Source organism: Cynocephalus volans, chromosome 5, assembly GCF_027409185.1.
Source record: "Cynocephalus volans isolate mCynVol1 chromosome 5, mCynVol1.pri, whole genome shotgun sequence".
NCBI classification, from domain to species: Eukaryota; Metazoa; Chordata; class Mammalia; order Dermoptera; family Cynocephalidae; genus Cynocephalus; species Cynocephalus volans.
In genome coordinates this window covers 63539444-63555427 of record NC_084464.1, presented here as the reverse complement: position 1 = coordinate 63555427, position 15984 = coordinate 63539444, and the positions used below count along the sequence as shown (strand labels likewise).

The window sequence follows — 15984 nt, the reverse complement described above, 5'->3', positions numbered from 1 at the left end:
CCTTTCTAATCAGTGGCAGTGTCACTAACCTGGCTAATGGCATGTTTTCTGAGTCTGCACATGATGGGCAGACCTGCTTACACTTGGCTGAGACGGAGGACTTCAGAGTGCACAAACAGTCATTTCTTGGGTTTCATTACCCAATGTGTAATTCAACAAATCTGGTTAATAAATCTGTTAGTGGGGAATGTAGCTTTCTCCTGTTCTGTATCAAATTATTTGGAAATAATATTTTCATTATTATTATTTTACTTAGCAAAAACTGTGAATAATACATACAATTATTCAGAACATGTAGCAAGCGGCTTCACTTTGTTTCATATATATTAAAAATTCATGCTTCCTCTTCTGGTTGCTTTGTTGGGATTAGGAACATTAATATTAGGTGACTTATAAAATTGTGGTTAGAGAAATTTTTTTAATGTTTGAAAAGTTGTGGTTATTTTTATATCTACCTTATTAATCACTAAATTTTTTTTGTATTATTTTTCAGATACCAGAGTAAAAGGATGGTTTCTTCTGGACAATTATGTACCAACATTTGTCTGCTCTGTCATATATTTACTAACTGTATGGCTGGGACCAAAATACATGAAGAATAGACAGCCATTCTCTTGCCGGGGGATTTTAGTGGTGTATAACCTTGGACTCACGTTGCTGTCTCTCTATATGTTCTGTGAGGTAGGTCAAAGGTTGACAAGGGCTTCCTATCACTTAAATGTACTCATATTGCTGTCCTGAATTGTATTCCTAAATGAGGAAAGGCAGCTGCTTGGGGTGAGGAGAGAACTGGGTGAGCAAATATATTAATGAATTTTGAGTATGTTTTAAAATTGATTTTTCAAAATGCTGGAGTTGTTTGTACAAGTATGCCTTTTATATCTAAAATAGAACCTTTGCTATTGATTCTTTTGTTATTTCATATGATATTCAAAATTAAATATTTTAAAAGTACTCTGATGCAAACAAAATACAGAGTGAAAAATGAACAAAATGTGAAAAACAGATCTGTGAGCATTATATTATTGACCATTTAATAAATGCTTGTTTATTGTTTGGAGGTGGGGGGAGGAAGGAAGTGGGTGGTACTTGTGTTTAGTATGTTTTGTGGCAAGTCAGCCTCTCTGTCCTTATCTGATAACTTGTCAAATCTCACAAATTATTTTTCAAAAGCTAAGAAGAGTGGATAGTGAGATCTGCATTTAGGTTTTGAATGGTCTGTGTGAGTTCAGGCCCAGTTAATTTCTTTTACATAACTGGAATGTTGAAAATCAGATTTGATGATGTCAAAGTAGCTTAAGTAAAAATGAGAGAGAAATCAGAATCAACACTTTTGTTCTCCCTATTTGCAAGGGAGAACAGCCTTTAAAGCTAAAAGGGGGAAGAAAGCTGCCCTCCTGTGGTAAGCACAATTCGTGTACATTTTTCAGGGAAGGACTACACACATTTCAGGCTTACAACTCAAACCTATTGCTAAACCCTTTGGGGTGGAGAATTAAGCCATACATAAACAAACACATTAAAGCACTCCTATTTAGGTTTTTAACCTTTTATTATGGCTTTAATTCTCCAAGGTGTAGTAAAGAAGAGGATTGGGGGTATCAGTATGAATCTTAAAATTAGTGTTTAGAGTTAAAAATGAATTTTCCATCAGCCTAGGCTGCAATAAAGTCTCCCTGGCTGCATGTGGTGGTGTGCAGGAGTGTGTACGGTTGTATACGCTAGTGGAAAACTCTGTATTTGATCATCAGAGGTGTTGCAGCTGTGGGAGATCTGTGTCTTGTTTTCCCACTTATGTTTCATAAGCCAAGGTTATAGATTTTGTGACTAGAACAGTAGATGCTACTAGCATTGCTTTTAGGACCTGCCATTAACTGAAATGGAGAAAACTATGGGATGAGCACCTTTAGTGGGAACAAATCGGGAGGTTAATATTGAGAATGTTAAGTTGGGAACTTTATTGAATATTTAAATGTAGATTTTTAGTAGCTTCACATGCCAAGACATGCTTACAACTCCTTTTTTGCTTTTTTCTGTCCTGTTCTAGAGTGAAGGCATTTTAATTAGCCTCCAGGAAGGAGATGGCAGGCCTGAAGGCAGGGGAAGTGTGTAGGAGTGACTCCTGGCCCCAGCACTGTGCACATCTCAGTGTTCAAGGGACAAAACTGCAGCAAGCTGTCAGGTTTTTCAGAGTGAACTCTTTACTTTCCCATTAGTGATAGATGATAGAGCCATTTATTTAAGAAAGCTTTTATAGAGTATTATTATACATACCAATATTCTGAGAAAAACATTTAAGATGATTAAATCTTAGAGAAATTAAGTATTTGCCTTATATGTTTCTCAAGCCCTAGAAATATAGCTATAACTTCATAATGTAACCTGTCAAATAGACTATTTTCCAATAAAGAGGGGAAGAAGATTGCTGTATAAATTGCTGCTTTGTGCATCGGAGTGGTTGGGGACTAAGAACCCACTGTAATAGAAAGTAAAGATTTTCCTCCTATAGCTTGGTGAGAACAACAGAAGACTTTGAGTAGTGTCTAAGCACTAAATATAGAGATTCAAGAAATACACAGAGGAGGAAAATCATATTTTTAACTTAAAATTTAGAGTACTTAGAGGGGTAATAAACAAGGAGGCAATAGTTTCTTAAATCAAATTTATAAAAATATATCCAGATCAGATATGCCTGAATTGAAAATAAGCCCTAATACTCCAAGTCAGATGATTTTTCCATTTGATTTTTGGCTGGCTTTTTTTCTATTCTTATATAAACCCATCAGTATTATCATTGTAAGGTGTCCTTTGTCCAGTTTATTTCATTTTAGCTACAGGCTTTTCTTTTTTCATTTAGCGTTTCTACTTCATTGAATACTAAGACACAGAAGGGCAGTCATGGAGTTTACAAGAGTGAACTGAGAAGATCATGAAGTTTAGTTGGGCCCCTTATTTTAGAGAAATGTCCTAAGAGATTTGCCAGTGTCACACACCTGTGCATCGTCATGATTATTAGTTTTTATTTACCTTCCCACTTATCTACATGTTTGGGCCTGTAAAAAATTTTTTAAATAAGTCGTCTCTGCTATTCTTGTTTATTTAATTCTGTGGCATAAATTCACAGCTACCTTGGTAAGTTCTGGGTTAATACAAGTAAAATTAACTATCATTTAAGGGAAACAGGGAGAAGTCTTGAAAGAAGGGAAGTAAGGAGGAGTGAAAGGAATCAGTGAAACTTTTAAATTACTGGAAGGAAAATAACTAAATTCCAATTTTAAAACTGTGAAACTAGTTTAGAACATTGAAGGAATGTTGACTTGTTCATAGTTTACACATTTGGTAGAAAAAAATTATAAGTAGAGAAAAGGCATTAGTTCAGTTATCCCATTAACTTAGTATTTATTACCAGGAGAAAGGTCATAGATCCTGATTAGTAGTATATTTGAATAGCAGTATGTTTTAGTCTGAAAGTATAAGTTCTGGCAAGCCATTTAGCTTTTGCTTATTAAATTAGGTGTTGCCTAACATCACAGTCAGTAGTGAAGGCTTGAAATAAAATTCCATGTTACAGAAGTGAAACAGCTTAGTTTGCATTAGTTACTCAGCTCTGTAAAAACGTACCCTCATAGCAAACATAAAAACCATGTGTGCCTTCCTAACCCCTGAGATTCAGGGCATGTGTCATTTAAACAGAAGCCCTACTGTTTTTTTCAAATTATTTATATGTCTTTCCTCTTGTCCCCAAGCCCCAAATTGAGAACCCCGCCTACATGATGCCAGACTGTAGCTTTTTCTTGTTCTGTCGTATCTACCCAGGGGAGCCCTGAGTTTCCCCTGGCCCACCCAGCAAGCTATCAGAGCCACTTCTAACTCCTTTGTTAGAGTATTGAACATCGTAGTCCCTCTTAGGCAGCTACTTTGCCTGATGCAGAACCATTTTATATGTCTGCTCTTCTGCTGTGCTTATGACCTCCTAGACCCTAGTCAGAGAGGATCTAATTGCGTGGTTTGATATAGTTCAGAAGGGAGCGTCCCTGTTGATCTGTTTGTGCTTTGTGTGCTAATCCTTGGACTCAGCAGCCGCTTCAAGGAAGCAAGGTCAGTGGTGTGCAGTCCACATGGCTTTGAACACCCCAAGGACACTTTACGGAAAGGACTGCTGACTTCTTTCTTTCAGAGGAGATGCTCTGTGCATTATGCTTGGCTCTACTCAAGCCCCACCAGCTCCAGGCTCTTTTCTTCTTCTGGGCCTCTACCCCTTAGAAAGTCCTTCTTCCTTTCAGACCTGAGCCCACCTCTGTGGGGCAAATCTACGTCTCACTTTCGAGGGCCCTGCACAAGGATCCAGTTCCTCAGTGAATTCCTGAGTACTGAGAGAGAAGACTCAGCTCTAGAGAGCAAGGACTTAGCTCTAAAGTGGTGACTTTTTTCAGCCTCTTTGGCCTCCCTGTTGTTCCAGAGAATATGGTGCTTTCAATTAAAGTGCTCTCGTGATGTGCCCCTTAAAATCCCATCCCTCACCCACTCACGCTCACAAATCACTGGCTTGCAAATGAAAAGGTCTAAAATGAAAGGGTTTCTTGCACACCTTTTTCTCCCCATTGTCACCATGACTGGTTATTCCACAAAATGTATCTTGAGTATTAGGACAGGAAAAAGCAAATGACAACTTCATTTTTATGTTATTTACCTGTCAAAGATAAATCATGGGTTACAAACGAGATTTTTTTCAGTATCTTTGTTTCCTCTCTTGCAGTTAGAACTCTGTTGTAATAGTGTGAGAGAATTATCTTTCAAACATTTAGAACATTTAAAAAGTAATTTTGGAAAAAAAAAAAAAAAGGATAGATGATGGATCTAGCTTGGCATAGATACAAACCTTATTTTCTTCTCTATTGCATTTTTAATTTTAAATTGTAATTTTGAAACTATTTCAAAATACTTAAAATAAAAATTGCATAAATGATAGCTGTGTACCTAAGAAATGTTGACATTTTATTGGTTTGATTTTCTTGTTTGTTTACATAAGAACACATTACAAAAATGCACATAAAGTGAAGCCATTTCACAGACATAACTTTTTTCTAAAGTTTGTATGTTACTTCTCTGGATATGTTTTTACATTTTTACTACATATATATGTATACATGACAATATATAGTCTCTTTGGAGACAATTTTTAAAATTTACATGAATAAGATACTACTTATACTGTTTTTCAAATAGCTTTGTTCAGTCAACATTATATTTTGGAATGAATTCATGTTTTATGGATTCAATTCATTAATTTTAACTGTTCTGTATTATTTTAACGTTAGAATTTGTTATATACTTTGTTATATAGGTTTCCAGTGAACAGTGCTGCACTGAATGTTCTTAGACATGTCTCCTTCTTCAAATGTGATCATTTTGGGGGCCAGGCATAAATACAGGACTTAATGACCAAATCTGACAGTCTCTTGTCTTCTAATGGGGAAATGTAGTGCATTTTCATTTAACATGAGAATTGTATTTTGGAATAATTCCTATAACCTTTTTTTGTGTATTTGTGTTTCCTTTATCCTTTTTTTCTCTTTTTCTGCTTTCTGTTGAATTTTTATATTTATTTATTTTCATTTTACTGATTTGAAAGTTGTTCATTATAATTCTGTTATTTGAGTGGTTACCCATAAATTTTTAGCATGCATTCTTGACTTAATAAAGTCTAAGGTGAATCAATATTTCTGTTCTCCTGAACAGTATGAGAGTCTTAGAAGATTTCAGCTCTTATCCCCTCATCTTCCATGATACTGTTGTCAGATGTTTAGTTCTACCTTTTTTTAAGGTTCTAAACAACGATGACTGTTGCAGTCAGTGCTTATTGATTTTCTTCGCTCACTATTGATCTTTGAAGTCCATTCTGAGGTTAAGTTTTTTTCTTCATCTGAAGTAGTTCTTTCTGTGAAGGGCAAACTCTTAGTCTCTGTTTGAGCATTATTTTATTTGCCTTTACACTTGAATAATATTTTAGCAGGGCATAGAATTCTAGATTAACGGTTATTTTTCCTCAGCACTTTAAAGATTTATTTCAGAGAAGTCTGCTGCAGTCCCATTTTTGTTCATTTGTAGGTAATCTTTTAATTTCCAGATACCTTAAAAATTTTGCATTCTTTTCATTCACTCATACTTTCTTCAGTTGTGACTAATCCACTGTTTCGTCCATCTATTACATTTTTAGTTTAAATGACTATGTATCTTTTATTTCTGAAAGTTCACTCCTTATTTTTTTCATTCTGTAACACGGAAACACTGGTTTTTTTCCTCGATGATGGAGATATACGACAATGATCATATAACCAAACTTAACCATTTGCTATATTCTTTTTTTAAGTTTTTTTTTTTTAAGTTTACTTACAACTACATCTGTAAGATCATACCTCAGGAATAATTAAGTGTATGTTAAATTTCTTTACCTCTTTAAAACAAAAACAAAGGTTTGTCAAATGTCCTATGTATGCATCCCAAACTAGTATTCCCCAAATAAAAGAAAGATTTTGAAAGGACTTGAATGTAAGCTGACTTGCTCTTTTCTGAAGAATAATCTTTGGCAGAGGGTGGGTTGGGGGGAACCTTACTTTATAGGTAGGCATCAATGGTGCTGGAGTGTTTTTGGTGTGTGTTGTGTATCGTTTCTCCATATGTATTTATAGTGGAGGAGTTGGTTTTGCTTTTATTCAATTTGCCATGTTGCCAGAACCAGAAGTCAGTATTCTTTTCCCCTTTGGATCTTCTTTTGAAGATTTCTTATACTCTTTATTGGAAAGATGAAAGGAATTGAGCATTCGATGGAATGGATGTTTTGCTTGTTCTTTCTAACGCCTGTGTAGTTGTGGGGCTGTTTAAAGCATCTCCCTGGGCACTTGACAGGCGGCCCTCCCGGGCTGTGGCTTTTAAGGTCCTCTGGTGGAACCACAGAGCAGTTACTTTGGAAACATAATATTCTAAGCTGTCTTCTTGTTTTTCTTTCCCTTCAGCCTTTCCTAAAATAGATATGTTATTGTGAGAAAATAGGATTTGGAAAAATACTTAAGTGATCTGGCAATTGATTGTTGAATTTTATTAAAAAATTTTGTTTACCAAAATACTTTGAAAAAGATACTTTTTTTCCTCATTTAACAGAGGTATAGAGAAGTTGAAACATCCGGTGAGATTAATATTATAAAAAAGGCTTGACTGTTGCCTAAACTGCTTCTCACTCTTAGTTACCTTTCAACCAAAATTCCTTGCACAGAAAGAAATTTCTCTCTGGATTGCAAGGAAATTGTTACTTGGCCCTCAGTTTATCTGGCACTACCCTGAGAGAATGCCTCACAGTGGAGAGAATGGAGAAAAGACTGCAGCCCATACACCCTTCCCCTCACTCCTCACCCACACCCAGGGGAAGGAAAGGGAAGGGAAGGGAATGCCTTCTGCAGTGAGGAAGCTTGGGGGTTGGTATAAAGCCAGGCCTCACTCTTCTAAACTGATTCTGCAAACCTGTGGTGACTTGGCTTTGCAGTTGGTGTAATAAGGAGCGTTCACTCAGTTAAATCCTCAGTTAAACCAGACTTACTCCGTGAAGCAAGAGTCAGTAGGTAGACTGGAGACCTTTCTTTAAATTATGCAAAGGATTCTTGGGCTGAAGCTTTCTTACGTAGTTGTAACAATACCACATCAGCCCTAGTTATGGGCCTTGAGCATTGGAAGCAGAAATATCAAACATTTGACTAGAATCATAGCAAAGACTGATTTAACGCTTACCTTATGCCAGGTACTGGGCTAACTCATTTAATTTTAATGTTTATTGCCTTATTACTGTCCCCTTTCCACAGAGGGAACATTCTGGGAGACCTGAACGGTAAGAGAAAAGGACTGTTAGTCTAAAAGGGCAGGGCCTAGGGTTCAGGGAAAATGCCAGACATACCTGTTTCAGGTTGGGCTGAGGACAAGCCATTTCTTTGTGCTTTGTTCTAAAGACTTCTCAAGTGTACTGAACCTGTGTTTCAAATGATTTTGTTTCCTGGGATGCTTTGGTAGCATTCCAGAAAGTGCCATGGAAATGGTTATCATGCTCAAGGTTATACCTCATTTATGGTTAAATGTGGTCTTAGATGGGAAAAGTCAACTCTCACAGTAAAAAATCATTGACTCCATGAATTGTGTCATCCAGTCCCAGCTGTGATGCTTGCCTAAATTTTCTTCTTTCAGTGAAAAGATGCATGAAACCATGACTGGTTATTGAATTTGTCTCATAAGGAGAGAAGAATACTTCTAACTAGGTTTTAATTATAGCTCTTCACATGCTCCTAGTCTAATTAACATTTGCTTTACTCCAAGGAAGGAGAAAATACATATGGTTTTGCAGTGGTACTGTTTGTATGCTGGTTACTTGGAAAATGCCACACAAATAATGCCACTCGTTTGTTCTTGGAGTAGTTGATGGTATGGAGAATCACATAGGTAGTGGCAAGCTGTCTGTTGTGGCCTGCTTTCTCATTGTAGTACAGTCCTCTCTTTTGAGCTGATTTGCAGACGCCTACCATAGACACCTGCCCTTACCTTCAATGCCTCACCTGCATCAAACTCAAACTGCAACCTTCTGGGCCCTCTCATCCAAGCTTACATGTGGCTTGATGAATTTCTGGGGAACTGACCCAAGTAGCTCTTTGGAAAGAAGCCAGGTCTGAGCCCTGAAGGGAAACTGTGATGTTGACTAGAGCAGGGCCTCCTCTGATGTGCTCCTCATGAGACTAGAGAGAAGATCACTCATTTGCTTTGAGGCCCTTTGGGGTCCCCTACCCAAGGACACATTGTTTCCTCTCATGGGGAAGGAGGGAGCAGAGGCCTCTAAAACTGGCCCATTTTATGGAGCTTTGGTGAGGGTCTTAGGTGAGTAAACTTGGTCTTTGTGTGTTAAATTATTCTATCTCTTCTGAAATAGGGATATTTGAGAATTTTCATGTCTACAGTATAAACTTCAAGGAAGAGTTTTCATCTTGTGAACAGAATTCAGAGGAATGTCATCAAATTCAAGCCTCATTAAAATCTTTTCTGGTATCTTAATTTCTCATTTGCAAAACAGAAATGAAGCTCTCTCTTTTTTTGCTGCAAATGAAACAGTAGGTCTAGATTTGGGGAAAGAAACACAGTGCCTTAAACTCTTTGTCATTAGTTTAGCAAATATTTGTTCAGCACCTCTTGTGCACAAGTCCCTGTGCTGGATTCTTTCGATGTGGGAGCCACAGTCACCACCCTCTGAAAGCTTTCAGAAGAGCATAAAACAGACTCATTGACAAAAGGCTTAAAGGGAGCGTATGAGCAAATAACTTCAAGTCATGGCAGGGTCAGCTTAGAGGAAGGAGAACGGACTCAGGCTTCAGTGCTCAAGGAAGCAATGATGAAAAAAATAGAATTTTAATGGAACTTTGAAGGATAGATAGTATTTGAGAGCTGGAGATGGGGGTACATGAGTGCAGAGAGCATTCCACTTGAAAAGGATACAAAAATGGTCACTGCCAACATTTATTATGCTTATCCTGTGTACCATGTTGGGTAAGATAAGCATTACACACTTTGTCTCATTGACTTCTTGGCACACTTCAGAGGTGAGAGAGCATTATGTTTCTCCCATTTGAAAAGTAAGGGAACTGAGGCTTAAAGAGATTGAAATACCTTGGCCATGGTCACCTAGCTAAACATGGGGAAGCTAGGATTTAATTGGCTAATGCCCAAACCTGCAGTCTTTCCCCACAGCCACTGTGTTAAGGAAAGACATGTGGAGAATGAGAAGAGGTCCAGTTTGACTGCAGATAAGGGAGGAGTGAAAGATTAGCTGGTGGTACATTGCAGGTGAATGTAAATACCTGGACACTGCACATAGGATTTAGGGTTTCATTCTGAAGGCAGGGATGAGTCAATGAAGGGTTTTAAACATGAAATTCAATGGTTTGAGGGGCCCAGTAGCCCCAGTACAAGTGGTAAGTAGCAGTAGCAATGGTGATAGTAGAAGTGGAGTAACTGGGGTGCAGAGTGTTGCACTGAATCTTGTGGAGTTCCTGCGGGGGTCTCTACAGGTGGAACAGGAGTGGTGGGCTCAGGTCAAGTGCATTGGCATGAAATGGGCAGCTTCTGGTGTGTGTACTTTGTTTGTGCTTCAGTAGTGACTTTTACCACCTACTTTGAGTTCTTTAGCCTCCAAAGACAGTGGGTGTTTTATATAGGGATTTTTTCCCCATTTTTTTGGGGGGGGGGGTGGAATTTACGGTTAATTAGCTTAGAGAGTCAAGGCAATCCCACTTGCATTGCTTCTGAAAGAACAAAGAAAGGAAGCGTGCATTGGAGGATCCCTGCTGCTGAGTTAACAAGACCCCTTCAATTTATGCCCATACTTGGGTTTGAGGTGCCTACAGGAACACAAGGGAGCATTTTTTCTCTTCTTCCCCAGAGTGCTGCCTTTGATTTTTCCCTCCCCTGTCAAGGTAGATATTCATGAGCACAGCCATCTGCATCTCTACGCATGCACACATCAGCCATCCTATTCTAAAAGCAACAAAGTAAAATGAACCTAGAGATCTCAGTACACCATAAACCAAAACAGTAGATGGAAAACAGGGATTGTAGGTCTTAGAATTTTAGATTCATAAGCTGATACAGTCTCAAAAAAGTCTAATGAGGGCAATCAGATGTTAGTAAAATTTTAATTTTGCCAAGTAAAGCTATGTTTTAAATAAAGGGTATCTTTTACATTGCACAAGTTTATTCTCTTGAAAACTTCACTGCATTGTCCTTATTTTTCTCATTTACGGGAGTCTCATGAATATTTCATCACGAAGCATCAGTTCCGTTTCTGTACCCTCAAGCCACAGAAGATAGTTGTCGGTTCCCTCCTGGGAGGAAGGAAAGGCAGTGAAGAACATTGTGCCAAGATGGCACTTGTCTCACTCCACCCCAGGTCTTCTGAGGACACACATGCCAGCCTCTCCCTCTTCCCACTCCACTTTGGACTCAGGCGTTTTATCTTGATTCTTAGAATTTCTAATAGCTCTGCATGTGACCTGCATGTGATCTGGCCATGACTTTAAAGGGTGGACCAGAAAGATATTACACTTTTTTATAAATTACCATGTGGATGCTGGTCTGTCAAAGCTAGTTTGGAATAGTTTGTGGTCTGTTTTCAAAGTCCTAACACAGAAATTATAGAAAATTAGAACAGAATTTTTAAAGATAATTTAGTCTAACCTTGTCTTTTTACAGTAAAAACAACGAAGGCCCAAGAGAATTAGCTTCTTGCCTCAAGTGCTAGGCCTCACAGTCAAGTCTTCTTTCTAAACCCCAGCTCCGGGCCGACCCCGTGGCGCACTTGGGAGAGTGCGGCGCTGGGAGTGCAGCAGTGCTCCCACCGCGGGTTCAAATCCCATATAAGGATGGGCCGGTGCAGTGACGTGTGGCCGGTCACAAAAAAAATAAATAAAATAAATAAAATAAAATAAACCCCAGCTCTTTTCGTCATGAAATGGTGCTTCCCCACTCTAAATCCTTGTGCTGTTCTTTGGCCATGAAAACCATGTTAACTCAATGCTTTTTTATGTGTAGAAGGTGACAAAGCAGAAAGAAAATGGCAAAAGGAAGTTAATAGAAGAAAAGTCAGATACTAAGCTGGGTGTTCAGTGTGAGTGCAGCGCCACACCCACTGCTGGCATTTATTTCTGAGGTCAGACTGGGTGGAAATACAACAGTATGTTTTCAGCCTCTTGTAATCACCTGCTGTTCTCTGGAGGGAATCCTTGTTGCTCACCAAGCTAAATTCTTGTGTTCAAGGACAGGGAAGTGGGGAGGGTAGCTGGGAGTCTTGTGTTCTCTGTTACTTCTTTCCCAAAACGCTACTGGTAGGTGAACTATTTCTTATTTGAGGTTCAGTAACAAAAAGCCACTGGTTCCCAGTCCTAGTTGCACATTGGAATTACCTTGAGAGCTTTGTAAAAGGCCCCTCAAGATTCTGGGTTAATGGTCTGGAGGGAGGCCAGGCATTAGTAATTTTTAAAGACTCCCCAGGTGATCCTGTTATGCAGCTAGAATGGGAACCTCGACTTTAAGCTACTGATTTTCACACTTTAGCGGCATCAAAATCGCCTGTTAAAACATACAACTGGGCTTCACACCCAGAAATTTCTGATTCAGAAGATCTGGGATGGGGCCTGAGATTTTGTATTTCTAACAAGTTCCTGGGTGGTATCGATACTACTGGTTGGGATCACACTTTGAAAACCACAGCACTGGATTCTCTAAGATTGATGGGCCACTCCCAGAATTTTCAATTCTGAAGATGTGGGGTAGGTTCAAGAATCTGCATTTCTTATAAGTTCCCGGGTAAAACTGATGCTGCTGGACTGGGGAGCACACCTTGGGAACCAGTGGCCAATTCCTCCTGCTGGATACCAGGATGGTATCAGGCACAAGGCAGGCCACCTCACATTTTAGTCCAACTGGCACCTCTAGTCACCAGGAAAACTTGAGGTTGCCCTAGGCTTTTGGAGGATGCCAAAGAGGAGCAGGGAGTTTGCATAGAGAATAGCATCTCATAGGTGTTTGTCTGGAACATAGTGGGTGAACAGTGTGGAGATGCACAGGGTGGTCAAATTAAATTTTCCACCTGGACTGTTGGAGTACGTCCTCAGGTCTCACCTAGGTCATTCATTGTGTTCCGATTAAGAAACTGAGGCCCCCACAATGAGCCGGTGGTGATTGCAGGGCTGTAACCTAGAGCTTGCACTCCAATTCTGGGGTCCTTTCTGTAAAACCACAGTACCTGCTGTGCTGCAGGTGAGTTCTGAGGCATGGGCACCGTTTCCTCAGTCTGCAGACATCCAGTTCATGGACCTGGAGGATGATACAGCAACAGGAAATAATGAAGAAGACCAAGTTGGACTACATTATCCTTAGACCTACAGCAGTGATCTCCAGATGAGCAGTGTCAGTATCACCTGGGAACTTGTTAGAAATGCACTTTCTTGGACCCCAGACCTACTGGATCAGAAACACCCCCCAGTGATCCATGCTTTAAGCTGCCCTTCAGGTGGTCCTGACGCTGTACACTCAAGTTTGAGGACTCTGGCTTAGGGAAAGTGGCCCGAGGTAGTGCAGATGGGGGGCAGGACAGGGAACCTGTGACTGGGTTGGTCTCGGCACTTGTGGTAGGACCAAGGGGAAGATGGACTGAGGATTCTGCAGACGGGCAGTGGGTAAAGGGAGGGGTCTCTGGAGGCAGAATCCTGGGAGTGGCTCCTGGGTTCACCACTTAATCTGTTATGGTGCCCTCCCCTTGTGAAATTAAGACTCACGTCATTAAAATTTTCCCTTAGTTCACACTTCCTTATAATTATGATTTTTTTCTCAGAGAAAACTTGCCTCAGCACAGCCCAAGGTAAATTTTCACTGATTCTGAAACTAATGAAGTTTAATTGAATAGGGCTTTACCTGGTTCTGATTATTGTTGGTGATTGGCTTTTTTTCTCTTTTTTAGTTAGTGATGGGAGTGTGGCAAGGCAAATACAACTTCTTCTGTCAGGGCACACGCAGTGCAGGAGAAGCAGATATGAAGGTACTGTCTCTTTTTTTTAATAGTATTTATTATATGAAGGTGTTGGGTTTTTTAAATAATTGCACGAAAGACAAAATGGACTATAATCTCACCACCAAAGTAATCCCTCTTGACATTTTAAAAAAATTAAAAAGCTGTATGTACACATGGTATGAAAATTTGAACAAATATGAAAGGTTAATAAAAAACTAAAGCCTCCCTCTCTGTAGAAATAACTCCTGTGGAACAGTTGACAGGGGAAAAAATTGCATGCACTTACCAGTATTATATTTACATAAACAAAATAGTTAATATCTTAAATTTTTAAAATCATCCCTGTAAGTGCTCTCTGAGTAGTGGTTTTAAAGATAGAATCCAATTTCCACTTTGAGAGTTTTTTTTTTTTTTTTTTTTTTTTTTTAAATAGAAGGCTGACAGTCGAAGCTCAGCCAGGGCAGTACTTTCCTTTGAGTGCCTGTTTGACATATTTAATTGAGCTGGGATCTGACGCTGCAAGCTCTGATTCTTTTTCTCCTGTGCCTCATTTCACATCACCTGTCCAACATCAGCCCCTGAAATCAAGTCAGGAAGTTTTTCTCTACTAATTGCTCTGCAGACTACTTGCAGAAGGAATAGGCAACCTCAAGGTTTTGAACCTTGAGCCTCCTGTGTTTGCTGTAGTCTTGAAGTGTGTCAGGGGCTCTTTTACAACTTTTCCTATTGTCATTTATACCCCTACCACCACCCTTTGCCACCCTAACTATCTTTTGTTAAAGGTGCTCAGAGTGGCCAGAGCTCCTGACTGCTGAAGGATGTTAGGAGCTACTGGGGTACTCAGTCTTCTCTGAGTTGACATCAGATTCTGGGATATCAGGGACACATGTCAAAGTTGATATTCCAGAGAAGCATCGAAGGATAATCCTTAAAACTTTTGACTCTTTCCTCTCAGATAATCCGTGTTCTCTGGTGGTACTACTTCTCCAAACTCATAGAATTCATGGACACCTTCTTCTTCATCCTGCGCAAGAACAACCACCAGATCACGGTTCTGCATGTCTACCACCATGCCTCCATGCTGAACATCTGGTGGTTTGTGATGAACTGGGTCCCCTGTGGCCACTGTAAGTATTAGAGGAGGGGGTGCCTTGAAACAGATGTGAGCAAAGAGAGAGTTGAAACTAAGGCCTTCAGAAAAGGTGCTGTTTCTGTAGGTTTGTAAGTCAAGCTTTTGAACTTTGTGTCTGAGATGCTATTAATGATAGTTTGTGTGGCCTATACACACAGAATCTTTTTCTGGCTTAGTAAATGTCCTGTGCTGATTGGGCAAGGTGAGGGTGATACCAGCAAGGGACACATTAAAAGATACAGTGTTCTTTATAATAGAGGGCAGCTGTCACAGGTTCTTTCTAATCCTTCTCTAGGGTGTTGGAAGGTGTTTGCCTGACAAGGGCAGGCCAGGAAGATGGAATTACACTGTTGCGTGGGTGCCAGGGAATGAGGCTAATTATGAAATACAGCTTTAGCTAAGTTGTATATTAGGAAGTCTCCACATATTCTAATAGCCCTTGCATCCCATGAAGCGTGGTTATCAGGGTGTCTTCTATGACAGGCATCAAAATTTGATAAATTCTCTAAGCAATGTCTGGTTTTTGGAAAGCTTGTGATTAAAGTCGCCTTAAAATTTTCAGAGATTAAGTTGTCACCTTCAAGTTTAGCTTGGGAGTTTTAACAAATGTTCCAGTCAAGATTCCTGTCATCCTGACAAAAGAATTTCACTGAGAACCTTTGGGTCTAGTCATGGTTTGTTTGTTTGTTTATTTGTTTCCTAGAATAGCACTGCCCTTGATTAACTTAGCCCACCAAGATTCACAGAGTCACAGAATCTTAGAACTAGAAAGGACTTTTCCTTTGAGTTTGAGAAGAAACTGAGATGCTAGAAGGGTTATTAGAGCTTGGGCCTCCATGCTCCTGCCCTTCCTAGTGTTTTTCCAACCATCATACCTCGTGACTGTGGACTAACTGACCTAACTTTCTCATGGGAAACAGCCCCTCCTTATGTTTGAAGAGAATTTGCAGGATGACAGATTTTAACTAACCCTACCTGGCTCATGAGAAACTGAATCAGAGAATGGTCATGACTTGTCCAAGGTCACAGAGCCAGTTACTGTCATAGCCAGGAGCAGAATCTCATTCCCTGGCACCAGCCTTGTGTACCTCTGACTGCACATGGAAAAGCCATGTAGCTTTGTATGGTTGCTTACTGTCGGGGAGGAGGACAGAGACTCTGAGAGAAGAACTTAGCAGTCCTACTGGAAATTGAAAATCATGTGAATAAGATGCATATTTTATCCTTGAAGAACTGGACTCTGGTCTCTATTATTAATAAAAAC

The 15984-nt window shown here is 39.6% G+C and overlaps 1 protein-coding gene across 1 annotated transcript in view; it reads left to right on the top strand.

Annotated features, from left to right (window-relative positions):
- Positions 1-15984, top strand: part of ELOVL5 (ELOVL fatty acid elongase 5) — a 66234-nt gene that overhangs the window by 44229 nt on the left and 6021 nt on the right. The window contains exons 3-5 of the mRNA XM_063097250.1: positions 494-681; positions 13538-13615; positions 14544-14715. Of these exons, the coding sequence (XP_062953320.1) occupies positions 494-681; positions 13538-13615; positions 14544-14715 (438 nt within the window). The remainder of the gene's footprint in view (positions 1-493; positions 682-13537; positions 13616-14543; positions 14716-15984) is intronic.